A 25,734-nucleotide genomic window follows, 5' to 3' on the forward strand; every position below is an offset into this window, starting at 1 on the left:
GGTGAATTCCCCACACCTGTGGCTTTTTAAATTGCAATTAATGTCTGTGTATAAATAGTCAGTGAGTTTGTTAGCTCTCACGAGGATGCACTGAGCAGGCTAGATACTGAGCCAATGGAACTTTATAGAGATGGAAAAGGATATAAAAAGATATCCAAAGCCTTGCAAATGCCAGTCAGCAATGTTCAATCATTTATTAAGAAGTGGAAAATTCGGGAGGGTGGGGGGGGGGTTTGATAGCAAGCCAAGGTCAGGTAGACCAAGAAAGATTTCAGCCAAAATTGCCAGAAGAATTGTTCAGGATACAAGGAAAAACCCACAGGTGACCTCAGGAGAAATACAAGCTGCTCTGGAAGAAGATGGTGTGGTTGTTTCAGGGAGCTCAATACGACGATACTTGAACAAAATGAGCTGCATGGTCAAGCTGCCACAAAGAAGCCTTTTCTGTGCCAATGCCACAAAAAAGCCCGGTTACAATATACCCGACAACAACTTGACACTCCTCACAGCTTCTGGCACACTGTAATTTGGAGTGATGAAACCAAAATGGTTTCATCACAACCATAAGCATGGTCACAACCATAAGCACAATGTTTGGAAAAAGGGCAACAAGGCCTATAGTGAAAAGAATACCATCCCCACTGTCAATCATGGAAGTTTAGGGGGTTATGAGCTCTAAAGGCAAGATTGATGGCATTATGAATGCAGCATGTTATCATTCTTCTGCAGGAAAGCTGCCCATGGGACGCTCTTGGACTTTCCAACACGACAATGACCCTAAGCACAAGGCCAAGTTGACCCTCCAGTGGTTACTGCAGAAAAGGGTGAAGGTTCTGGACTGGCCATCACAGTCTCCTGACCTTAATATCATTGAGCCAATCTGGGGAGATCTAAAACGTGTGGTTCATACAAGACGACCAAAGACTTTGCATGACCTGGAGGCATTTTGCCAAGACTAATGGGCAGCTATACCACCTGCAAGAATTCAGGGCCTCATAGACAACTATTACAAAAGACTGCAGACTGTCATTGATGCTAAAGGGGGCAATACACAGTATTAAGAACTAAGGGTATGCAGACTTTTGAACAGGGGTCAGTTCATTTATTTTTGTTGCCATGTTTTATTTTATGATTGTGCCATTCTGTTATGACCTCCAGTTGAATATGAATCTCATAAGAAATAAAAGACATGCGTTTTGCCTGCACACTCATGTTTTCTTCACAAAAGGCACATATATTACCAATTAAAAACTTTTGTTAAAGTAACATTAAAGTGAAAGCTACTCAACAACACAGTTTATACCGAGACAGTGTTGTATGCACTTCGCCTACCACACCCACTTTATCAATTTAAGTAACAATAAATGTGCAAAGGTTAAAACCCGTTTATGGGTGTTCGATAGCTACAATAAAACATCCCTGTAGTCCCGTAGTCATACCTCTCAGTAGTGATGACCTGATGGTCTGGACAGGAAGAACCATCTGTTCCACCTAGAGACAAGCCACCCATCTTCCTCCTGACCTCCTGGTGTCCCTCCCTTCCTTCCTCCTGCTCTCCGGTCCTCTTCAGTGGGCGGACCGGCAGGAGGGAGAATAACGACAAAAGCCCCGTCATTATGACCCATTAACAGGTATATTTCCGTAGTTGTAGATCTAGACGGCGGTGGCCAGGCCCGCTAAAGCCGTGACCGTTAGAAGGCAAGTGGAGTGAGATGAGACCAGAGCACTGTGCCCTGTAGACCCACATTCACCAGGGAAACACTAGTATCTTTGTGCTGCTATGGCAACAGGTGCACCTGAGTCAATGGGTTTCTGCGGGAAGTAGAGCAGCTCCCTCTCTTGGTCATGGAACAGAAGTGCTGCTCGTTGTGATAAAATGCTTATCTAGTGATCTTCACAGTCATTTAGGAACCACCTACAGTGGATATAAAAGGTCTACACACCCCTGTTAAAATGCCAGGTTTTTGTGATGTAAAAGAATGAGACAAAGATAAATCATGTCAGAACTTTTATGCAACCAGGCTATTGTAAAGTTTTTTTATTTTTCATTTTTCCCCCCTAGAGGATTTCAGATTGTTTTTCAATTGAATTGTTCAGATTATAAGTTACATTAAAAGTGGAAAAAGTTCTGACATGATTTATCTTTGTCTCATTCTTTTACATCACAAAAACCTGGCATTTTAACAGGGGTGTGTAGACTTTTTATATTCACTGTACGAGGGTAGAGCTGGACGTTACTGCGGTTTCTGGTATAACCTTACTATATCCATCTTTGTATTTTACCATTTGGCTGATGAAATGACAGCTGGACATTTACCGTAAACTAGATACAAAAAAAGATTGTCCTAAGCAGATTAAGGCAATTCCTATTAGGCAAGGAACTGATCACAACTTTCTTATTGGCTTATGAAAGCCAGGCTTGACAGACTGGTCATCCAGATGTTCTGCTCATTCCCCCCAACAAGATTGAGGTGCAACTGAACTGCAAAAAATGATTACCTTTTCAGTCTGTGAGACTTGGCTTTTGAGTTCTGTTCTTTCCTTCATTTCACTTTCTTTCCTCTCAGTCTCTCCATCTCCATCGGAGGAAAACCCCATCTGAAAATTTAAAAAGGACCTTCATTTATTTGTTGGGCAAAATGATACAATTCATTGTACTTGTTTCAGTCAAAATATTCAAACATTTCTGACGCTGCGGCATAAACATTAGCTGGTAGCTAATCTAACCTCTTTTAAAAGCTAAGCAAGCCTTTCAAGTATGTTGGGATATTATTTCTACATATCTTTTATACGCTTAAAAACATTCCAAGGTCACCTCAGTGACACAAATGCCTTTCAATGAGAAATGGCTTGGACGTCACATTCTGTACACATAACACATACTCTGTAAGTGTTCTTTAGGCCCAGTCAACCTGATTACGCAAGTCTCCCTTAGTAGGCTGTTAAGAGATTCAAATGGACAATAAATGTTCCCCTTCATTAACTTCAGGGTCAAAGCTGCAGCAGAACTGGTAGCGCTAGCATCCAATATTACATCTTTCCTACACCCACACACACTTACACATAGATATATACCCAGTGGCCCATTTTTATTATTAGGTGAACCACAAAGACGGATAGTTCCTAAAGACAGTGAGTCTGGGTGAGACAAAGCTTAGCTGTTCGAGGAGTAAAACTGTGAAATGAACAAGCAGGTCTACATCATAATGATTGAGAAACAAGGAATATAATGTTTTGGAATGGCCTAATAAGGGAAGTTGTGGGAGAAGATGGAACAAGAGCCCACAAATGTGACTACGTTGAAAGCTGTTCTGCATGGAGAAGTGGGCTTCGGACGTATATATCCACTGAAATTGGTCCTCTCATTGACAGCCGTCTTAAGCCTGCACAATGCATGTAAAGAAAAACCCATGACTAACTTGCTGGAAACACCTGCCAGAATATATGCCCTAATACTTTTGCTGACCCATGTTGGCATCTGTTTATGTATATTACATCATATTTTGTTTTCTACTCATATAATGTTCCCTTTATGTTCCCATTACCACAAATTCTATTGCAATTCTTCAAAATAATAATGGTCCTTTGTTCAAAATTGGACATAGGGTCCCATACCAACTATAGATCTGAGAAAGGCCTTCACTGTTTGAAAGAAATACTATAGAACTCATTGTTTTGGCAGTGAATAATTTCCCAGCAAATATCCATTTGAAATCCTGAACCTGGTGATAGAGAAATCTTACAATAACATTTAGATGGTGTAAAGCTAGAGCTGTAAAAGTACTCCTATTCATAACGCCACAGTAAGGGGAACTCTTCACGGTTTGCATGTGAACCCCAATGAATATGTAAAAAACAAAACAGTATCAGTCAAAAGGTTTGGAAACACTAACTCATTCACTTCAACTGACAACCTGGAAACGTATGGTTTAAACTGTAGTTAGAAAGCATATGTTCCAAGTAATCTTCTTGAACATTCTTGAACACTCTGGTCACAGCACTTCAGCTTTGAACCTGACATCCAGTGTCATCATACAGTATAGGTTATGCCTAATCAAGCATGGGGGGCTATTTCGTAGGATTCAATGTCACTGCCCAAAACAAATACTTTGAATATTTCAATACTTCCAATAAAAAAAAAAAAAAAAGGAATTGTTGACCAAATTGGAAAGTATTTTCAAATACTTTCCTGGAACACCCATTTGAGGTATTTTCACAAAAAACACCATGAAATACCCACAGATAATCTAGTCTAACTTTTGAACTAATGCATATATACCATGTTCAATACAGGGTTTAGCATGAGCATCGTAGCATTTAATGCCAACCTAAATACAAAGCAGAAATCTGCTTTGAGGGAATCAAACCCTCAATGCTAACCTGCTCAAATCCAGACAGTCCACGCAGAAGCTGCTTTTTAATTCTGCGGAGCTCAGTGGTCCTCTCATCCAACTCTCTCTCTAGCCGCTCTTTCTCCTCATTGAACATCTGCTGCACCTCCTCCAATGAAATCTCTTTGGTGAGTGAGCTCCTGGGGGTTGGCTGCTCCTCCTCCATCCCTTCCTCGCCCTCCTCTGACTGAGTCTGCACAGCAGAAGTGGTCTCCCGGGCGAGTTTCGCGATACGGGCCAGTTCGCTCTGCTGGGCAAACTCCACCGACATCTGAACTATTACCTGGAAGAGATGAGATAACGTGTTAGAATGGTGTCAAAGAAATTTTGCTAAATACATACAAAGTACTGCTCCCCACACTCTGAAGGGAGCCACTCTGAGGCAGAAAATCTGCCATTTAAAAAAAATAAATCAGTGCAGTATAAACATTATTTATTAAACATTAGCACGGCACAACTAACATTATTTTTCTATAGTTTACAGGCTCATTGTGCCTTAAGTTATACAGTTGGTGAGCTATAAAAGCTGCATATTAAAATACCAAGAACATTTCTGGATTCTTCAGAATATGTTATCTTGCTTGTTAGTCTTAAATTCTCCAACAGGAAAAAAATATCTTGCAGACTAGCTTTGGGTCATGGTGTTCAAGTACAGGAGGAGATTGGAGATTCAAATACGAGCAGAACCTCAGAGAAAAGAAAAAAAAGCATTCTAACCCATATTTAGCCTGATACTGTATATGTCTGCACCTTAATTAGGGTTAGGGTTAGGGTTAGGGTTAGGGTTAGGGTTAGGGTTAGGAACATTTGTCTGTGGTCCACAATTACGTTCTTACCTTTGCAATCTCCTCTTCCACCCTCTCCTGGGTTCTCCGATCCTGCCCACCTTGGCCCCCGGGGCTGGGCTCCTGAATAGAGCGGACGCCCCCGTTGATGACCTCTGGGTCCTGCTTTGCCTGTGACCCGACCTCCTCCTTTCCTTCCTCCTCTTTGTTTTCCTTCTCTTTCTCTTCTCTGAGTAGGACGAGCTCTGCGCGATGTTGCTCCTTCAGTGAGGCTACCTCCTGGAGGTACTTCTGGTACAGCGCTCTCCTCAGTGTCTGAAGTTGCCCCGTCAGGCCCATAGACCTGGCAGGCCCGTAAAGCTCTGCGTCCACGCCCTCCAAAAACGCGTCGTCCACCACCCACTAAAGGAGGGAAGGGAAGTCAAGGAAAAGGACGAAGGTTGGACATGCAGAGAGGGGAAACACGAGCCAGAGAGAATGGAATTAATAAAACAGGAGACGAGAGAAACAGATTGAAAGTCAGATTACAAAACACAAGAACACAGTATCAACCGAATCAACACTAAAAAAGAAATACTTTTCGTTGTGCGCCCCAGTCCCTTCCCCCAGATCTCAGCCACCCGCGGAAGACAAATGCACCAATTCTACTCCCCATGCCTCCCGGGGCTGAATGATGCACTGATAAATAGATACTAGACATTCTATAGAGCTTCAGTGTGGATAAAGCACCAGTATGTCAACCTACAATAGTTAAGTCTTTACTTTTCTCTTTTTCCCCTAGCTAGGTCTCTAACTGAATCGTTATTAAGCCATAATTGCACATGGTGCTGATTGCTCTCATTAATCTGTCCTTATCATCTATTCCTCTCCTCCTACCTCAGCTTCCCTCCCCCCTTTCTCACGTCCTTTCCCCCCACCTCTCGGTCGACATCCTGTGTTTCCCATCTTTCCCTTTCAGCAGTCATTTCTCTGATATCTCCTCACCCTGTATTTCTTTAGTTCCTCCTTCAACCTCTGAGCTCCTCACCTCTCCACTGTTCTCCTCTGAGTTGAGAGACTGGAGATCTAGGGAACGAGCCGACGATGGACTGATAGTGGTAGACTTGACAGAAATGGACCGGGTCACTCACGCGAACAGAATCCGCCTTTAACTCGAGTACCGTGGTATATCACTGAGCTAACACTAGCGTCCACGCTATGCTAAACACTTACATAACCGGCGCCTAAATTCTTCCGACTTCCCCTTACATAAAAATCCATTTGATGGTGGCCTCTCACAGCAGCCAGCCACCCAGGGATCTGGGGCAGGTTTTAGCCAAAGGCTGCAATTCCCCATCCCCCCTCACGCATTTCCTCCTCATCCTCCTCTTGCAGTGACGGCTAATAGTCTTAATTCAAATCTGAGTTTGGGCTCGGTTTGAGGGGGGGGCGGCGTGTGGTGATTAGGAATTAGTGGTAGTGGAGGGAGCAAACCTTTAGTCCTGCCTCATCTTCTTCCCCTGTCCGCGCATCGAGCTGTCCAGCATCTGCCGGGCTAAATCTGTTCAGAAAAGATGTCGTTTTAAAAGAAAACACATAAAACAAGACACACGTCAACTAAATTAAATGTGACAGCCTACAAACACACAAGTTTGTATGGCTATCCTCATGGGGACCAGAAAATCGCATGCTGCCTGGCCCTAATCTTAACCCTAACCAACAACACCTGGACCTTAAAGAAACCCCAATTCTAACTCGAAAATGAATTGTAAGTTTGACCTTAAACCGGAAATTGACATTTGCCTCATGGGGACCGGCAAAAGGTCCCCATGAGTCCAATGTTTTGTGGATTTACTATACTCATGGGGACATTTGGTCCCACACACACACACACACGCACGCACGCACACTCATTTGTGTGTTAGTGGGTTAATGACTAATATAACCCCAATGCTTTTACCACCAGCGTAAACATTTCACAAGCTATATGTTGCTGGAAGAGGAGGTATCATTGCTTTGCTACACTTTCAAGTTTTACATGTAGACAATTATTTTGAAAGGTTAACTGGAAGCACTGAAATCAGCCCTGGTCTGAAAGCGTCATTATTATTTTTACCATACCCTCTAGGGATGAAGAACGCTTTTATTCAATGAGTTACAATAGTGAGATACATAATCACAGCTTGATGCAATGACAATCACTTTGTATGCAGCCACCGAACAAAATGTAAAAGCTGCTTGGTAATATCAATTGCTCATATTGATATCATAACCTAAATGTTACTTAATTGTCTGTTTAGCCGACACCATTATTGTGAAAAAATCTGGAAAATGAATACATGCTAGTAATGATGGACCCAATTAAGGGAAGGAAAATTACATTAAAAACTTTCAAAGGAATAAAGAGATGGCTTGGCTATTAAAGTGGCCCTAAATGCCGGCTGTCGCCTCTCAAACTATAATGACTGGCGTGATCAGGACACTGCTCCACTCTTTATAAACACATATGAATCTGTTAGATTCTTTCGGAGGCTAATGTTTTAGGTCAAATATTGGATTCAAGCTTTTAAGCAATACGAAAGGGATGATCACATCTTCCTACTCGTTACAACTCTGGAAATATCCTACATGACCACCAGTCTGTAATACAGCCCCACCCGAAAGGTTACTGGTTTGAGTCCCAGAGCTGACAAAGTAATCTGTCAGTCTGACCCTGAGCAAGGCACTTCACCCAAACTGCTCCAGGTTAACCGCCAATAAAAGATTATCCCATGGCTCTGACCCGACTCTCCGGGGAGGTAAAATGGAGAGTTTAACCACTTCACACATCTACATCCTTGTGGATCAGGATAAAGAACCCCCATATTACAGCATAGAGAAGCTGGAGTTTGTTCAGGACAACACCATGGTACGGAACATTTTGAAAAACACTGTATCCTTCATTTAAACAACTTACATCAGCAGTGATTAGATTATATATGCACAAGATTCCATTTAGAAAACACAGATGTCTGCATGGCCATTACCTGAACTGGGCGGCAGTGACCTCTAGGAGGCGCTGCTGTAGAACGGAGAGCTCTGTAGCGTAGCGCTCTTCTGTCTCTTTGGCCTGCTGCTGGTAGTAGGCCCTGAGGCGCTCCACTTCCTGCATGTGGCTCTCCTGCAGCTGGACTTGTTGCTGCTGGACATCGGCACTGAGCTTCTGGATGTCCTCGGTATCGTGGGAGGAGGCAGAGTGAGAGGTGGTCTCCCTCAGGTCTGGTTAGAGACAGTGTTACCATAAGCGTGGTGGAAGCAGATAGTGATTTTTGGGGATTATGGCTTGCAGATGCCGTGGAATATGGGCACCACATTCCAACTTGGGGTGATATGGGTTTCGACGCACAGACAGTATGTTAGTGTAAATGGAGACGTACCCTTGATGTTGTGTGGGGAAACAACGGCGCTGTCCATGTGCCTGCGCAGGCTGGCTATTTCCTCTTCACTGCTGAGCTTCAGATTATCGTAAGCTTGCTGCATCTCCACGAACTAAGAAAGACAATAACAGAGTTTGACAACATTTGTTGTCATTATTCAAAGCTGATTAGCTGTAATTTCTCAGAATTATTACTGGTAATTCTAATACAGTTACATGTTTAAAAGTTAAGTGAAAATGTCCTAGTAATCACAGTACCAAAAAAAATAAAACCATCATAGCTTAATTTCAACCCTGTCGTAATGATGATTAACAATCTTTAAGTAACTCAAAAAATCTAATGAATCAACTCATGCCATTTTTCAAACAATACTTCAGTCCTTCCTACCTTAATGACATCTGCCTTCAGTAACGCCTGAAGGTGTACTAGACGACTGTGCTCCTGTTCAATCCTCTCCTTCAACTGCCGAAGGTCTCTATACGTTTCTATAGAGCGACACAAATAAAATGTCACATATATACATACAGTGGGGAGAACAAGTATTTGATAACCTGCCGATTTTGCAGGTTTTCCCACTTACAAAACATGTAGAGGTCTGTAATCATAGGTACACTTCAACTGTGAGAGACGGATTCTAAAACATAAATCCAGAAAATCACATTGTATGATTTTTAAATAATAAATTTGTATTTTATTGCATGACATAAGTATTTGATCACCTATCAACCAGTAAGAATTCCAGCTCTCACAGCCCTGTTAGTTTTTCTTTAAGAAGCCCTCCTGTTCTCCACTAATTACCTATATTAACTGCACCTGTTTGAACTCGTTACCTTTATAAAAGACCTGTCCACACACTCAATCAAACAGACTCCAACCTTTCCACAATGGCCAAGACCAGAGAGCTGTGTAAGGACATCAGGGATAAAATTATAGACCTGCACAAGGCTGGGATGGGCTACAGGAATATATGCAAGCACCTTGGTGAGAAGGCAACAACTGTTGGCGCAATTATTAGAAAATGGAAGAAGTTCAAGATTACGGTCAATCTCCCTCGGTCTGGGGCTCCATGCAAGATCTCACCTTGTGGGGCATCAATTATCATGAGGAAGGTGAGGGATCAGCCCAGAACTACACGGCAGGACCTGGTCAATGACCTGAAGAGAGCTGGGACCACAGTCTCAAAGAAAACCAGTAGTAACACACTACGCCGTCATGGATTAAAATCCTGCTGTGCACGCAAAGTCCCCTTGCACAAGCCAGCGCATGTCCAGGCCCATCTGAAGATTGCCAGTGACCATCTGGATGATCCAGAGGAGGAATGGGAGAAGGTAATGTAGTCTGATGAGACAAAAATAGAGCTCCACTCGCTGTGTTTGGAGGAAGAAGAAAGACGAGTACAACCCCAAGAACACCATCCCAACCGTGAAGCATGGAGGTGGAAACATCATTCTTTGGGGATGCTTTTCCGCAAAGGGGACAGGACGACAGCACCGTATTGAGGGGAGGATGGATGGGGCCATGAATCGCAAGATCTCGCACCCATCTTCAATGCTCCCTCAGTAAGAGCATTGAAGATGGGTCGTGGCTGGGTCTTCCAGCATGACAACGACCCGAAATACACAGCCAGGGCAACTAAGGAGTGGCTCCGTAAGAAGCATCTCAAGGTCCTGGAGTGGCCTAGCCAGTCTCCAGACCTGAACCCAATAGAAAATCTTTGGAGGGAGCTGAAAGTCCGTATTGCCCAGCGAAAGCCCCAAAACCTGAAGGATCTGGAGAAGGTCTGTATGGAGGAGGGGCCAAAATCCCTGCTGCAGTGTGTGCAAACCTGGTCAAGAACTACAGGAAACGTATGATCTCTGTAATTGCAAACAAAGATTTCTGTACCAAATATTAAGTTCTGCTTTTCTGATGTATCAAATGCTTATGTCATGCAATAAAATGCAAATTAATTACTTAAAAATCATACAATGTGATTTTCTGGATTTTTGTTTTAGATTCTGTCACTCGGCAGTGTATCAAATACTTGTTCTCCCCAATGTACATACAGAGAGAGAGAGAGACAGATACAGAGATGCTGATGAAGGACACCTGGTTAAGGAAACCCCCCCAGGTTTGCTTATATATGCAAAATAATATATAAGGGGGGGGGGGGGGGGGGGGTTAAATACTTTGGGAAGTTTAAATGTTTTTGTTAGTCAGCAGCATATACACATTTAGGAAAAGATTCCAAGCGGTAAAGCACCTTTTGCGTCCTGTAACACAGCACTGGGATCTTTGGATTCTTCCTTCTCAGAACATTGAATCTCCCAGTCTTTGACGTCCGTGTGGTGGAGACACTGCAAGAACTCCTCTCCAAAAACTTTAGCAAAGGACTGGAAAGAATGGCAAAACAGCTCAAATTCTGTAATATGGTAAAAGTCAATCTAAAAACCCAAAATAATTAAGTATAAAACAGATCAAAATAATTGACAATGTAAAATAGCACTAATCAAATATGTGATTTTAGGTTTACTCTATGCGGTGTGTGTGAGTATATAATCAAGGTAAACTACCAGGATGATCTGTTCGCATTCATCAGACACAACTTGGACCACATTCTGATACTTGGAGCTTTTGATATCATCTAGGAAGTATGAGAAAAAAACAAGAAAAGCATATATTATTACCGGCCTGCATTGAGAATAAATGGTACATTCTAATATACTTCCATTACTAAAATAGGATGAGAACAGAAGTGACAGTCTCCCGTTTTATAATCTGCTTTTCATACCATGGTTGACATAATAAATAATAGATAAAACACAATAAAATATGAACGCGTGCACGTGCTGACACTCTGAAACATGTACACAAATGATTACTGATCCCCTTTCCCCTCCCACACAAACAGTGCCGTATCTCTCCACTGAAACTCCACCTTCCAAGACACACGCGCACCCACGCACGCGCACACCTACGCACACCTTTGCCTTCTTTCAGACAGACCGCCTCCTCGGTCTGCTCGCAGAGCAGCTCCAGCTGGGCAGCGTGGATCTGAGATAGGCTGATCCGCTGGGCCTCCAGTTGCAGCCTGCACTCCAGCTGCAGACCGAGAGATTACATACAGTAAATACTGATGTATAATGTACAGTATCAGTCAAATGTTTGGATACACCTATTCATTCAGGGTATTTCTTTAGGTTTACCATTTTCCACAATGTACAATTACTGTGAAGTCATCAAAAACCAAGAAAGAACACCCATAGTAACCAAAAAAAGTATTAAATTGATTAAAATACATTTAATACTGTAGATTCTTCAAATTAGCCACCCTTTCCTTATTGTAGGTTGACATGACAGCTTGGCACACACTTTGCATTCTCTCAACCAGCTTCATGAGGTAGTCACCTGGAATGCATTTCAATTAACAAGTGTGCCTTGTTAAAAGTTAATTTGTGGAATTTAATTCAGCTGTGTTGGTATACAGAAGACCATCATAATGTCTGCACTGTAGTAGCCCAGATTATGGTAAGGACAGCTCAAACATGCAAAGTGGCAGTCCATCATTAATTCAAGACATGAAGGTCAATCAATCTGAGAATGTCAAGAACTTTGATAATTTCTTCAAGTCCAGTCACAAAATGTATCCGGCGCCATGACGAAACTGGCTCTCACGAGGACCTCCATAGCAAATTAAGACCCAGAGTGACCTCTGCTGCAGGGGATAAGTTCAATAGTTACCAGCCTCAGAAATCAACAGCACTTCAGATTGTAGCCCAAACAGATGCTTCGTAGAATTCAAGTAACAGACATCACAATATCAACTGTTCAGAGGACAGTTTGTGAATTAGGCATTCATGGTTGAATTGCTGCAAAGAAACCACTACTGAAGGACAACAATAAGAACAGACTTGCTTGGGCTAAGACACATAAGAAATGGATACTAGACTTGTGGAAATCTGTGTGATTAGTCCAAATTAGATATTTTTGGTTCCAAACGCAGTGTCTTTGTGAGATGCAGAGCGGGTGAACACATTCTCGGCATGTGTGTTTTCCACCGTGAAGCATGGAGGAGGTGTGACGGTGTGGGGGTGCATTGCTGGTGGAATTGTCTGTGATTTATTTAGAATTCGAGGCACACTCAACCAGCATGGCTACCACAGCATTCCATCCCATCTGCTTTGGGCTTAACAGGGCAATGACCCAAAACACACCTACAGGCTGTGTAAGGGCTATTTGACTAAGAATGAGAGTGATGGAGAGCTGCTTCAAATGACCTGGACTCCATAATCACCTGACCTCAACCCAAATGAGATAGTTTTGGATGGGTTGGACCGCAAAGTGAAGGAAAAGTAGCCACCAATTGCTCAGTATATGTGGGATCTCCTGTTAGAAAAGCATTCCAGGTGACTACCCATTGAAGCTGGTTGAGAGAATACCAAGAGTGTGTAAATCTTTTATCAAGGCAAAGAGTTGATTGTTTTTTGACATGTTTCAACACCTTTTTGGGTACTATATGATTACGTTGGTATTATTTAAGTTTTGATGTCTTCACTATTTTTCTACAATGTGGAAAACAGCAAAAATAAAGAAATACCCTTGAATGAGTAGGTTTGTCAAAACTACTGACTGATACCGTAGTTATGACCTTTTATCATCGCAGTCCCAAGGGGTTAGGGAGAGTCAAAGATCAGGACATGCCTCCTCTGATACATGCTTCACCAAGCTGTGCTGTTTCTTATAACACTACTCACTTAACCAGGAAGCCAGTTGAGCCAACAAGTTATAGGAGAACGCTACAACTATAGAACTTAGCTTGCAGGTACCCAACTCGCCAGACAGAATAGCTAGCATGCTAAGGGACAAGAAAATCCATGCCTGCTGTGTATACTAGTAATATTGTTGATTATGTCTTTAAACAAACATTTCCAGAAGGTACATCCCCACCCACAAGAAGAAATGGGAATGCCAGCAGATGGTAGACACTGGGAAAGAACCAGGCCTTTAGCAAAACATAAGAGGCATCAGGGAGTAACAGCTTTCCTCTTGTCCGTTAATGGCTCAGTTGGTAGATCACGGTGCATGCTATGCCAAAACTGTGGGTTAAAAAATATGAAAATGTCCGTACTCTTGCTGCTCTGAAATCCTGATTTTCTATTCCTTTGATGATTGTCCTACAGTTATTGCTCTGTGCAGTGCATTTTTGGGAGTAATGGTAATGTGGTTTTGTAATACTATTTTAAACTGCTTCATCCAACCTACTCAATCGCTATACATATTGCTGTAGGTCTGGTATCAAACATATGTTCGCTAACCTATTGCATAAAGCTACATAGAATGTGCCACTGTTCTTTAGCAAACACTGCTAAGAAAGTGCATTCAACAACTGCCAAATATTGCTTACTATTCACCTAAGTATTAGCACAGTATAGTATGAGTGATATAGCATTCACTGAGACAATAAACAAGCCAAGTATAGGTCAACATAACATCTGTGACAAGAAAGGTTTGCCTTTCTTCACAGACTTGTTACTGGGCACCCACAGCAATGTATGAGGCTTTGGCACCTGTTGATTGACCTTCCCAAACCAATGAACTCCTCTGTGATGCATCAAAGGCAGCAGTGAGCGACTCAGGCAGAAGGAGCTGAAAGCACAGACGGATGTGAGCTTGGGTGACATTTACATGCTCTTTGGCCTGGCAGTCCCCGTCCTGCATTTCTCGCGTTGCCACCAGGTTTGTCTGACGTGCCATCCCATCTACCGTTTTTCCCTAAAAAGAGGATAACAAAAGTTGCCGCTGTAACGGAATAGTTTATACATGTGACAAAAAACCCACACATTAACAATGTACAGTCCAGAAACAATGCATACGGTGTAAAACAATGGAAGACTTTCAGGAACACTAAAGACAAAGACATCTGCAGAAGCAGTGCATAATACCTTTACTGACAACTAATTAACAGCAATGAATGCTAAGATTGGGAGAACTAGTATCAAAAACAACAAAATGGTACTATTGCCTCTTTGTGCTGGTTTTAATTCCAAGCAAATACAAAAAATAGGATAGTATTTTGCATTGCTCATGAAGATGCTACATAATGCAGTCTATTAGGGGGTTCTTCCCCAGTAAGTGAAACTGACCACACTGTGGTGAATTGATGGAAGATGAGGGACAGATGCTGTGCATTGACATATTTCTAAGGTAAAGCCTTGAAAATGTATAGTTGAGACACATGAGTAGCATTGACACAAAATGGCTTCTCACCTCAGAGCACTTAATGCCTGCAGGACGGAAAGAAACTACAATGTATGCAGATTTCTATATAAAAGGGAAGAAGTTACGCATCTAAAGAAATACATAATCAGAAGAGATATCTGTTTGCTTTTGGTTTTTTCATGGCTCTTTTTAGCTTTGTAGAGCTGAGTAGAATGCTGATTATAATTCTTACATAACAGCTTAAGTGAAGCTTAAGGGTGATTTCAACTTAACTTGAAATGAACACACTACTTGGAGTAGAGCATGAATACTGTTTTTATGCAACAGGCTCACCTAGTCTTTACAGCCATCTACTGTATGCATCGAACCCATTGATTATCCCCTTTAGTATGTCCTCGTATGTTTTATTGGTATGACCAGACAGCCAGAGACAAAATATTGAGCCTTTTTACCTAAAGGTCTACTGTTGTTTTCAAACTGACTGCCAGCTTCTAGGTACTCAGGCACCTTGTAATAAAGCTCATCTGTCACTAGCAGCTAAATTTAAAAAAACGCACTAAAATAAACTGTTCGGTGTTACTACAGGAAAGCCTTACCTTAATTAGCCTTTGGTTCAGTAAATGCTTAAATGGTTAAAATTCACTTATATCAAGAAATTATCGACAGTTGTAAGATATATCAAAGGAGTAAAGACATCATTACGCAGTACTGGTTGTGAACGTGACACATTGTTTACTGGTTAATTCAAGTCTATTGACTACTGTTCATTTACATAAGCACAATGCAAACGCTCAGTAAAAACCTCTTAACAGCTCAGTCAGAAATATACTTTCAAAAGATTTATTTCCAAAAAAAGGCAGTGATTGAAAGAGAGCGAGAACAGATGAAAAGCAAGGCGCTTGTCGCTAAGAGAACTGCAGCAGCTGCTGTGTGTGAATTCTTACCTGTTTCCCAACGCCTTCTGCCTGTGTGTGTGCGTGGAACCCGCCCGTGGTATTCTCCTCACTGGTCCTCTGCTTTGAGCTCGACGGAACCGGGCTCTCCATCAGAGCCTGCTCGTCCCGCTCTGCTGCAGCAGTAGCACCTCCAGATTTTTTGTTTCTATTCGTCACCTCCTCAGTCTCTATTTTTTCTTTTGACTGGGCTGAAGTCTGACGCTTCTTCTTTCCTCGCCGCTGCTGTGTCTTGCGCCTGTCTGACCCAGAGGCTAAAGGCTTCACAGCAGAGCTACGCTCAACAGGTCCCTCCCCCACAGTTGAGACCAGGGAAGGGGCTGCAGACAGAGCTAGTGTTTGGCTCTGATGCTGAGCCTCCGGGGTGTGTCGGAGGCGGTCCAGCTCCATTTCGGCGACCCGTAATGTGGAGCGGAGCGCATCTACCTCTCCTTTGAGAGATTCAATCTGTACGTGAGGATTGTCGATGGTGCAAGCTGGGGCTACAGACTGATCAGGCAGCCCCCCCTGTTGGAGTTTAGCTTGGCTTTGAGAAGCTTCACCTCCCTCTTCTCCCTGTCTCTGCAGTTCCATCTCTCCCTTTCTCTCCTTCAGAGTCTCTTGCAGTCTTTCAAGCTCTTCCTCCATGGTTTCATTCACTGTAATGATGCCCTTGTTTTCTCTCTTGACCTGCCTCAGTTCTCCTTCCAGCTCATCCAGTTCACCTTCTGTAACAGTCAGCTGCTCAGTAACCTTAGATAGCCTCACAGCAAGTTCCTCCTTCTCAATCAGAGCTACCTTCAGCTTTTCCATTTGCTCAGTAGTGTCTTTCTCCAGCAAAGCACTGCAGGTGTCTACGGACTTGTCCTGCATTTTGCTAGTTTCCTTGTTCTCCATCAGCTCCTGTATCTGTGACTGGAGGTTGGCAAGTTTTGACTCATACACAAGTGTGTCCTTGAGATTCCTGTCCTCCAACTGCGCCTTTACCTCCACAAGGCATGTGTACTCCTCCTTGAGCTCTTGATAGTTCACTTCAAAGTTCTTTTCAGCAAAAGAGAATGTATTCCTCTGCATTTCAATCTGGTCTTGCAACTCTTTTACTTGTCGTTGCTTTTGTTCTTTTTCTATGGTAAGAGACATAATTTTTTCCATTTTGGATGCAACTTCATCTTTCATGGCACTGTTGGTTTCTATTAAAACCTTATTTTCATATTCCTGTTCCGTCCATTTGTTTTCCCAGGCCTTTTCATTTTCATTGGACTTATTTTCTAGCAGCTCATTCTTTTTCAGCAGTGTTTGGATTTCCATCTCCAATCTGACCCTTTCTTCTCCACCCTTTCTCAATTCCTCAGCCTCCACCTGAAGTTCCTTGAGTTGCACCAACAACTCTTCAGCTTTCGAGCTGTGCAGTGCCATCTTCAGGTCATCTTTCAGTGCATCAATTTGGTGTAACAGCTCATCTCGGTCTTCCTCGTACCCATTCCTCAACTCCTCTAGGGCTCGTCCGTGCCGGATGGACGCCTCATTTAGGAGATTCTCTGCATTGAGCTGGCTCTCCCTCTGGAGGTTCTCCCGAAGGGCAATGAGCTCCTCTTCGTGGCTGAAAAGAAGATGTGTTCTCAGCCTCTCCAGTTCTGCCTCTTGTGACTCAGCCATGCGGTCCAGCACTGCATCCTTCTCCCGCTCCATCATTTCAAGTTTGATCTTGTAGTTTGTTGTCTCTGACTCATGCTTGGCTTCAATATCTTCTGCCACCTCCGCCGCAGCAACTAGTTGGGCCTTCAGGGAATCCACAGTCTCCTGGAGGCGTTGCAGTTCACCCTGATGGCTTTCATAGACAGCAAAGTTCTGGGAGGCCTGCTCCATTTGGAACCTAGCTGAGTGAAGGTCCTGAAGCAGGTCATTCACCTGCCCCTCAAGGCTGAGCTTCTCCTGTGCCACCAGGGTAAGCTCCTGTCTGCCCTTCTCATAAAGCATCTGGGCCTCTTGGAGCCTCTGTTGAAGCTCTGCAATCTTGCCCTTGAGCTCAATGACCACCTTGGGACTGGTACTGGATTTCTGGGCTCTTAGAAGATCTAGCTCTTCGTGATGCTGCTTTGTGAGCTGTTCCAGGACCGCAGAGTGTTGCAGGCGAAGCTCCTGCTTCATCTGAACGATCTGCTCACCGTACATCTCATCCAGCTCTGCCCTGAGGTGATCCAGCCTGTGGACAGAGTCTTCCTCCATCCTCTGGAGGGTTTCACTCTCCGAGAGGCTGCCCTGGTGGCATCGCTTCTGGAGGTCTTCCACAATACCCATCAGCTGCTGGATCTCGTTGGAGGACATCCGCTCCTTCTGCCTAGAGACTGATAGTTCACTCCTGCAGGCTTCTAACTCATCCTTACTGCCCTCCAGTTCCACCCTACAACTGTCCAATTCACCCTTACTGCCCTCCAGTTCCACCCTACAACTGTCCAATTCACCCTTACTGCCCTCCAGTTCCACCCTACAACTGTCCAATTCACCCTTATGGCTCTCCAGTTCCACCCTACTTTTATCCAACTCACCCTTAAAGAACTCTAAGTCCCTTTTACAGTTATCCAAATCATTTTTACAGCTCTCTAGCTCTTGGGCCTTGGCAGTCATTTGCAAGTTCAGGTTGTTGAAGCGTTTCTCAGAGGCTGTCAACTCCTCTTTTATCTGGTGGAGAGAGGAGTCCCGTTCTGACATTACTCTCTCTTGCTCGGCGATCAGCAGCGCTTTCTCATTCAACTTCTGTGCAAATGCCTCCTCAGTCATTCTTCCCACCTGTGCAAGCTCCACCTTGAGCATGTTAAGTGTACGCTCATGTTCCATTATTATTGCAGTTTGCGTTGAAATCAGCAGGTCTTTTTCATTTACCGTTTGGGCAAATGTCTCCCCAGCCCCTCTGCCCACATGTGCAAGCTCTTCTCGAAGTTGTGCTAGGGAATGCTCATGAGCTTTCACAATTCTCTCCTGTTCAGCAATCAGTAGGTCTTTCTCATTTAATCTTTGTGCAAATGATTCTCCAGTGCTTCGTCCCCCCTGGAAAGAAAAACAAGTATTAGACCGACATAAAGCCCAATATGAAATGTCAGTCTCATACTAAAGCAACTGCAATAAAATGTCTATAAACAGACTTGCAACTAAATTGTGTTTTGTGAGGTAGTACGACAATGCGAGTAAAAAATACAGTCAACCACCCAGAAAACAGACCCATTGACTAGACCTCGAAACATTTCATTCAAGAGGATATATTTTCCCATATGTCAGGCACCGTGTAACACCAACCAGGCAGCTGTCTCACCATCTCAGCCTCGTCGAGCCGGTGCTGGAGCTGGCTGATTCGCTGCAGCTGCTCCTCACTCCTCTCCTGGTGCCCCCTGACCTGGTTGTTCATCTCCTCCAGCAGCTGCTGGTATTGGACAAGCTGCTGCTTGGCCTGCAGGAGGTCCTGCGCTGTGCTACTGTGGCTGGTGTTTCTCAGAGTCTCACCAGCCTGCAGCTGTCAATCAAACAATGTTTACATTGCCATGAGGGAAAATGACAACATTCACATAACATTTGCTGCATAACAACAGGATAATAAAATAAAAAATAAATAAAATAAAGATAAAATAAAATCTGGAAGCAAAAAAAACTAAATAGTATAAGACAGGTACACCAAAACCTACACTTCCATGGCATATCTTTGTTTTCTTATTTTATTATAGACAAGCATGGGATGATATGGTATATTATTTTGAATACTATGGTATAACATGTAGTCTAGTGTAGGGTATAGCCTGGACTAGAATTACCTGTTGGAACTGAATGTGCAGCTTCTGGCTCTGCTCAGTCATCTCCAGGAACTCCCTCATGACCTCGTCCTTCTCTTTGCGAGACTGCTGTAGATTTGCTGTGAGTTGGGTGATGATGCCATCTCGCTGCTTCAAGGCAGCCTCAAAGTCCTGCAGCTGAAGCAGAAATAAGGTCAGGCGAATATCATTCATTATAAAAGTTAACGATTAAGAAGTCACAATTTTCTATTAAAAAAGAAATCTGTAGACTGGATTTAATATCTCTTAATGATGAGGCGGAAGAGTCAGGCCAATTTGGTGGCTTCAGTATGGATGATAACACAACAACAGATCAATGTTTTTAACCAAGTAAGACAGGTGATGCATTGTACTGAAAAGGAATATCTATGCGGGTTAACAGAGTTCTTTGCCATATGAGAGCCGCCCCCTCCTTAAAGGAAGGTCAGGCAACAGCATGGGCTAAATAAGGCCAACCTCTTATGCAATCTGTGTGATGAATTAGACTGATAAAGACACACAAGCACAGACTACCTGTTGCACCCCGTCTGTACCAAAGGCTGCTCTGATCTCCTCCAGCTCTCGGCTCAGCTCCTCTAGGGCCAGAGTCTTGGCAGCCAGCTCTTCCTCCATGACCTCTACCCTTCCGCTTCTCACCTCCTTTTGCACAGGGTCCACCTCCTCCTGTCGTCAGGGAGATCAGCAATACCATATCAATTGGGGGTGGGGGGGGGGGGGGGTTGTACGTCTAGCTTGCTTAGCTTTAAATCAGCACCCAAGAATGTGACAGAACAGAGGGGAAGGAGAGCTGGCCTAGAAATGAGCTAAACTCAAACATCACCAATAAAATAAATATCCAGCACCCAAGATCACCACAGAATAGGTAAGAAAAACAATAATAAACTAGCTAAAAATCCAAGCCTACCAAAAACCAGGTGACCATTAAAGTAAACAGTCCTGTTCCTACATTGACTCATCCTCTTCACTATGCTTACCAGTTACTTGTTTTTCTACCTACGTATATTCTTCTACTTCTTTACTGAACAAAAATCCCATATAGAAACAACTTTATTAGAAGCCTTTCTAACCAGCTCTCATTCTCGTTCTCGGTGTCCCTGCCTGACTGTAAATAGCAGGATTACCTATGTGCCGTGGCAAATGAGCAGCTCTTGGATAATTCTACATCCTCATCTAGCCGCTTCACCACTCCACTCCACTCCCCAAGCCCTCTTTTTCTCCTTGTCTTCATTCTCCCTCAGTTTTCCTCTTTCAGTTCTGACTTCAATAGTTATTTACACCTCTGAAATGTCAAGCAGTGCCTGTACTCTGCTCTCCCAACCTGCTGTGAAAATGGTGAGAAAGAACTTAGCAGCAGCCCGCCTTCAGTGCTGCAGTTGCTGTTGTGCAGTCCCTGGCCTTCAAATTAAAAACCCAGAAGCAGAGAATAAAAGGGATTTGGTTAGTGAGTTAGTCTGAGAAAAGCCTCAGTGTAAGGACACCAGAAAGCGGAGACGGAGCAAATGTGTTACCAAAAAAAAAAGAAAAGGAGTGCGTTCAATGCAACGGCGAGTCAGATTGTTAGGGATAAACAGCAGCTTGCGGTCTATTTGGATGTTGTACTATACCCAGATAAACTCCTTGCAAGTCTCCATCTCGGTCATTTCATGGCATCCATTCACCTGTTAATTAACAATACTGTTTGGTCAAGCAGTGGGATTTAACGTCAGCTAACCATGTTTCATTGGTGTAAAAGGCACCAAGGGAGGGATCTAATGAAGGTGGGTATTGTTATGGTTGTACATATCAGGCTTTAATGTAAAGACTGCCGCCACCTTCACAGGCAGAGCTTTTAATGGTGGCCTTGTAAAAGAGGGGGAGGCAAGAAGTGTAACAGGTCTACTTGGACTTCAGATTAATGCCAGGTAGAGACCCGGGGAGCTGAGTGCCTGGCAACAAGCTAGTCGAGTCACATGGTCTGTTAAGAGGCGGCCTGGGAACAGGCCTGTCCAGGAATCTTAGCCCTGAACCGTAACAATAATCTTCCAAAGCAGAGGCCAGTTAATCACAGGTCGAATCAGTTCAACCTCCCTGATGTGTGGGGAAATAACCGAAAAAGTTTAGGAGTCAAATAAGAAATGTTGGGTGAACTATTTGTTTACGAGTGCAGTACTTTGGGTGTATTTCAAAGTGCTTTCTGTTTGGTTATGGTTATTGGCTATGTTGTCGTTAACTCACCTCGGAGGAGTAGTCTTCGGCTGTGGTGGACACCTCACTATCTGGCTGCAATAGGAAACAAGAGGATCTATCAGTACGTACATGAGAATGACCCGCCATTTTAGGCCAACTACACGTGGCCAACAGAAACATAAGCCAACCAGTATTGTGGTATAACATAAAAAAGAGGGAAATAAGCTTTTGAGATATTTAATCAGAACTGAATTAGCGTTGCATTATGATTAAATAAAATGTAATGCGATAAGGTGTTTTGCTGTCTATGTGGCCTACTGTACATCGGATTATCAGAATAATGTAAATGACCAGGGATGCTCTTCAATCTGGCTGATGACTGACCACAGGGGTAAATTGATTATCTCATGACAGACTCTTGATGATGAAAAAGGTTATATGCCAACGATGCAGCCTATATGAACTGCACTAGGAAGGTTGCAGTATGACAAGGCTTTTGTCCTCTGATTTTGTCTTTGTGCTTACACGTTTGTTTCTGCAAAGCATTTGTATTTTGGCGATGTCAAATGATCTGCCTGTTTGATCTAAACCCAATTGGGCCTTTTGGAAGCATGATGCCCCATATTTAATCACAACCTACTTTTCAAAGAAATTTTTCTCACAACGGAATCATGATAGTGATCCTTAGAGCCTTTTCAGAACATTTTTCCTGATCTTTTTTTCCCCTGATATTCCCACACAGTTAAGGTTGAAACTAGGCTACATTCTGAAATGGTAAAAATTATCAGCCAGCCAGGTCTGTGCAAATACACTTTTTATACACAAGTTTATAGTAACAATAATTTATTTTCACAGAGAATCAATATACTAAATGACTTCGGTATCAGCAACTGTCTCTAGCCTATGAGACTGGGCAGGTCAGGTGATTCTGGGGAAGGTTTTATAGGAAACAATATTGGAGGTAACCCAAAAGCAACAATAATCTGAGTCAGACAGGACATCATAATCACACCCATTACTGTTGCTTTTAGGCTACATCCAACGTGCCAATTCCTATAACACCTTCCCCAGAATCATAGAGACTGCTGCCAATACCAAAGTCGTTCAGTCTATCTTGATCCTCTTATGAAGATAAATTATCGGCATATACTCTATTGTGGGCGATAAAATATGTGCTAAAAGCAGGGTGATGAATTGCAGAGAAAGCCAGCTGGCTTATTGCAGATTTAGTATCAGGATGTCAAACGTCAGATAATCAGCAAACCTGCTGTATTACAGCACTCATGTCAGAGACAATACAACAGGTTAGTACATGCAAACATCTCTGTGAGGCAGTCTATACAAGTGCCTTGAAGGGGAACACTTTGAAGCCAGTGTTTCCACAGCAACCCCTCTCTACTAGAGAAGTTGCATTGCTACTTGGACAGTCTCTGTGGTAATTCGATTGTGTTGCCGAGGCCCAATTACACCCTTCATCCTGGGAATGAAAACACAGCGTTGTCAGATGAAACAGACTAAAAACCAAAAGGTTTTTCAAAACAGGTTGAACCATTTAGCGGTCTCATCACTAGAAATGTGGATTCAGCCGGGTCTAAACTGAATAAAATGAGTCTAAAGCCCAGCAAGAATTTTGGACCTATGACAACGTTTTGATTTAATGGCAAAAGTGGCAACTCAACGATAAAGCAGTTTTTCTCCAAATGTATGCATGCATAAAAAAAAAAAAAAAAACAGTAGTGATGACAGAGAAATGCAGGACAATACTTTAAGGGTACAACCACCAAAGAAAATGCAGCCAAGCAGTCCTCCTATTTAATCAGCTCTGGGTCAGATTTGTGCTTGCGAGGCCACGAGGCTCTCCAACATTAGGATGAGGCAGCCAAATCCAGTTAAAGGCAACTGTCTGTTGCCACGGCAACACATCATTTCCCAGTCACCTTCAGCAGCAAGGGGAGGGAAAACGCAGTGTGGATTTTTTCGCAACAGAGGGGATGAAAACGATTAATACCGCTTGTGACACAGGTACTACAAGAGAACGGAGGAAGAGGTAGAGGAAGAGGAAGAGTTGTTCGACATTGGTGGAGTGCAAAGCTGTGGGCGACATGGCACATCCGCTCTCATTGGAGACAGGGCTTTTCAAAAGGCTCAAGGTTGTGAGGGGCTAGCCCATTGTCTGTGAACGGCAGAAACTATTTCACATTGACAATGTAGCATAGTCAAATTAATAACAGGCTAAGACTGCCATTAGTGAGAAAGGGGGGTGATTCACTGGGCAAGCCTGCATTGAAGCTTTTATAAAGACACTTTCACCAAATCCATCTCCTATCTTTTTGGTATTATATCCTCTTCAGACATAGAACACAGTAATATGTCGATAGCAGCCATTGAAAACCTTTCAGACAATTAAAACAAGTGGTGCATCAGAAGTGTCTGTACCCCTTGAGACAAGAGAACTCTGCTCTGTTCAGTATTGTTTCCCTGGCAGTTATAAACATTGCAAACTGATGTGCAACATGCCATTTTTATTCTGCTTTTTATGGTAAGGAAGCAAGATGCATTTTAGTTTTAACAAATATCTTGTTGCGTTACAGTATAAAAAAAAAGTGTAAAGATTTACAGACTATGGAAAAGCCCATTCAGTGAGGGTTTCAACCCAACTCAAAACCAACTAGACATAAGGGTTTGTGCAACTCAAATGCTCAAATATCAAACCCAGCCAAAACGATGCTGAGATTCTTTGAATCGATAGTCAACACAGCCCTAACAGGGACTGGTATCAGCCGATTTACGGTTCATCTCTTTAATATTGAGCCTTTGAAAATCTGCCTTTACAAAAGTAGCTCATGGCAACAGCATAATTCCGGGGACTGTTGAGGTGATGAGACTTCTGAATCATTCTGCTCCAATGGATTCAGACAAGGTCTTTGAAGCAACAGAATGCAAATCAATTATCCGGGTCCCTTCCATTCACTTTACATGATAACCAAAACCTTAATGATTTTGTGCTTGGCCTGGGATTCGCATTTTCATTGAGAATTTATTCCAGCCAATTGGTAGTTTAGCACAGTTTACCTTGTCTATGAGCAGGTTTGGTAATGAAGTCTGCACAGAAATATCTGTTAAAACAAGGCAACAAGTGCCTAAAAATTAAACATATTTCCCGGCCAGGTAAACCAGATCACTCGCATTTTCACGCTCCTGAGCAAAACCACTTACCGTTCAAGCCTATACAAGGCACATTCTCAGAATCAATGAAGCGGGAGGAACAGACAGTTAAAGTAATTTTCAACGGTTATGTACTGGTCACAAAAAAGAAGCGTACCAGGTGTTTGACAGGTCACATGGGGCTGTGAAGGGTTAAGGATGGCCCCGAGGTTTTTGGCCTTACCTCGATGGTATACGTCTGGTCGTGTCTGACCGTCTCGCCGCTCCGCAGGGTCCTGGCAAAGCCAAACTCTGTGGTAGAAGGTACCGGTTCCCCTCCTCCGCCACCTACCCCACCCCCACTTCCCGACTCCTCCTCCACAGATTTATCCAACTCTTGTTCAGCGTCTTCTTTCCCTGTGCCTCCTCCATCTGGGTCGTCGTCCGCTTCTCTCCTCTTTTTCTTTTTCTTCTGCTTCTTCTGCCCATCGGCATTGGCTTTCCTCTGCCTGTACTCAGCCAACTGGGTCCACAAAAGAAGAAGAGGGAGCAAAACAGGCATGGTCAGTTAGAGTAAAACACAGATTACAGTGTCAGATTACAGTGTCCATCTGGCTGCTTCAGAGGAGGTCAAACAAGCTACATTTTACATCTAATAAGATGCTTTGCTACTCTGAACACTTACTATATTACATCTAAAACGACTGGGCTAAAAGTTATGCTAAATGTAGGGCTGTATATAATGTAAGAAAAAAAAGGAACCACAATAAATTTTAAATCTTGAGGAGGGAATTCACCTCAATTAGATTAATTAGGTTTTTCCTATCAGGTTGTCAAAGAATCAACAACTTTAGTTGCTGTTCCTAATTCAAAAATATACTTAAAAATAAATTTGCCAAGAAAAA

The 25,734-nt window shown here is 43.1% G+C and overlaps 1 protein-coding gene across 8 annotated transcripts in view; it reads right to left on the minus strand.

Moving 5' to 3' along the window:
• The window catches only part of akap9 (A kinase (PRKA) anchor protein 9), a 75,885-nt gene that overhangs the window by 33,735 nt on the left and 16,416 nt on the right, over positions 1 to 25,734 (minus strand). For 7 of the 8 annotated variants that reach the window (XM_029122827.2, XM_029122828.2, XM_029122831.2 and 4 more), the window contains exons 2-20: positions 25,074 to 25,352; positions 21,734 to 21,778; positions 21,124 to 21,177; positions 20,033 to 20,182; positions 19,502 to 19,657; positions 19,009 to 19,206; positions 15,714 to 18,746; positions 14,236 to 14,322; positions 11,535 to 11,652; positions 11,124 to 11,194; positions 10,814 to 10,943; positions 8,959 to 9,056; positions 8,572 to 8,683; positions 8,182 to 8,413; positions 6,650 to 6,716; positions 5,228 to 5,578; positions 4,381 to 4,674; positions 2,500 to 2,598; positions 1,440 to 1,564 (exon numbers count right to left, since the gene is read on the minus strand). In XM_029122827.2, coding sequence (XP_028978660.2) covers positions 1,440 to 1,564; positions 2,500 to 2,598; positions 4,381 to 4,674; positions 5,228 to 5,578; positions 6,650 to 6,716; positions 8,182 to 8,413; positions 8,572 to 8,683; positions 8,959 to 9,056; positions 10,814 to 10,943; positions 11,124 to 11,194; positions 11,535 to 11,652; positions 14,236 to 14,322; positions 15,714 to 18,746; positions 19,009 to 19,206; positions 19,502 to 19,657; positions 20,033 to 20,182; positions 21,124 to 21,177; positions 21,734 to 21,778; positions 25,074 to 25,352 — 5,699 coding nt within the window. The remainder of the gene's footprint in view (positions 1 to 1,439; positions 1,565 to 2,499; positions 2,599 to 4,380; positions 4,675 to 5,227; positions 5,579 to 6,649; positions 6,717 to 8,181; positions 8,414 to 8,571; positions 8,684 to 8,958; positions 9,057 to 10,813; positions 10,944 to 11,123; positions 11,195 to 11,534; positions 11,653 to 14,235; positions 14,323 to 15,713; positions 18,747 to 19,008; positions 19,207 to 19,501; positions 19,658 to 20,032; positions 20,183 to 21,123; positions 21,178 to 21,733; positions 21,779 to 25,073; positions 25,353 to 25,734) is intronic. The other variant, XM_029122830.2, reaches the window with a different exon arrangement.

Source organism: Esox lucius, chromosome 10 (genome assembly GCF_011004845.1).
Source record: "Esox lucius isolate fEsoLuc1 chromosome 10, fEsoLuc1.pri, whole genome shotgun sequence".
Lineage (NCBI taxonomy): Eukaryota > Metazoa > Chordata > Actinopteri > Esociformes > Esocidae > Esox > Esox lucius.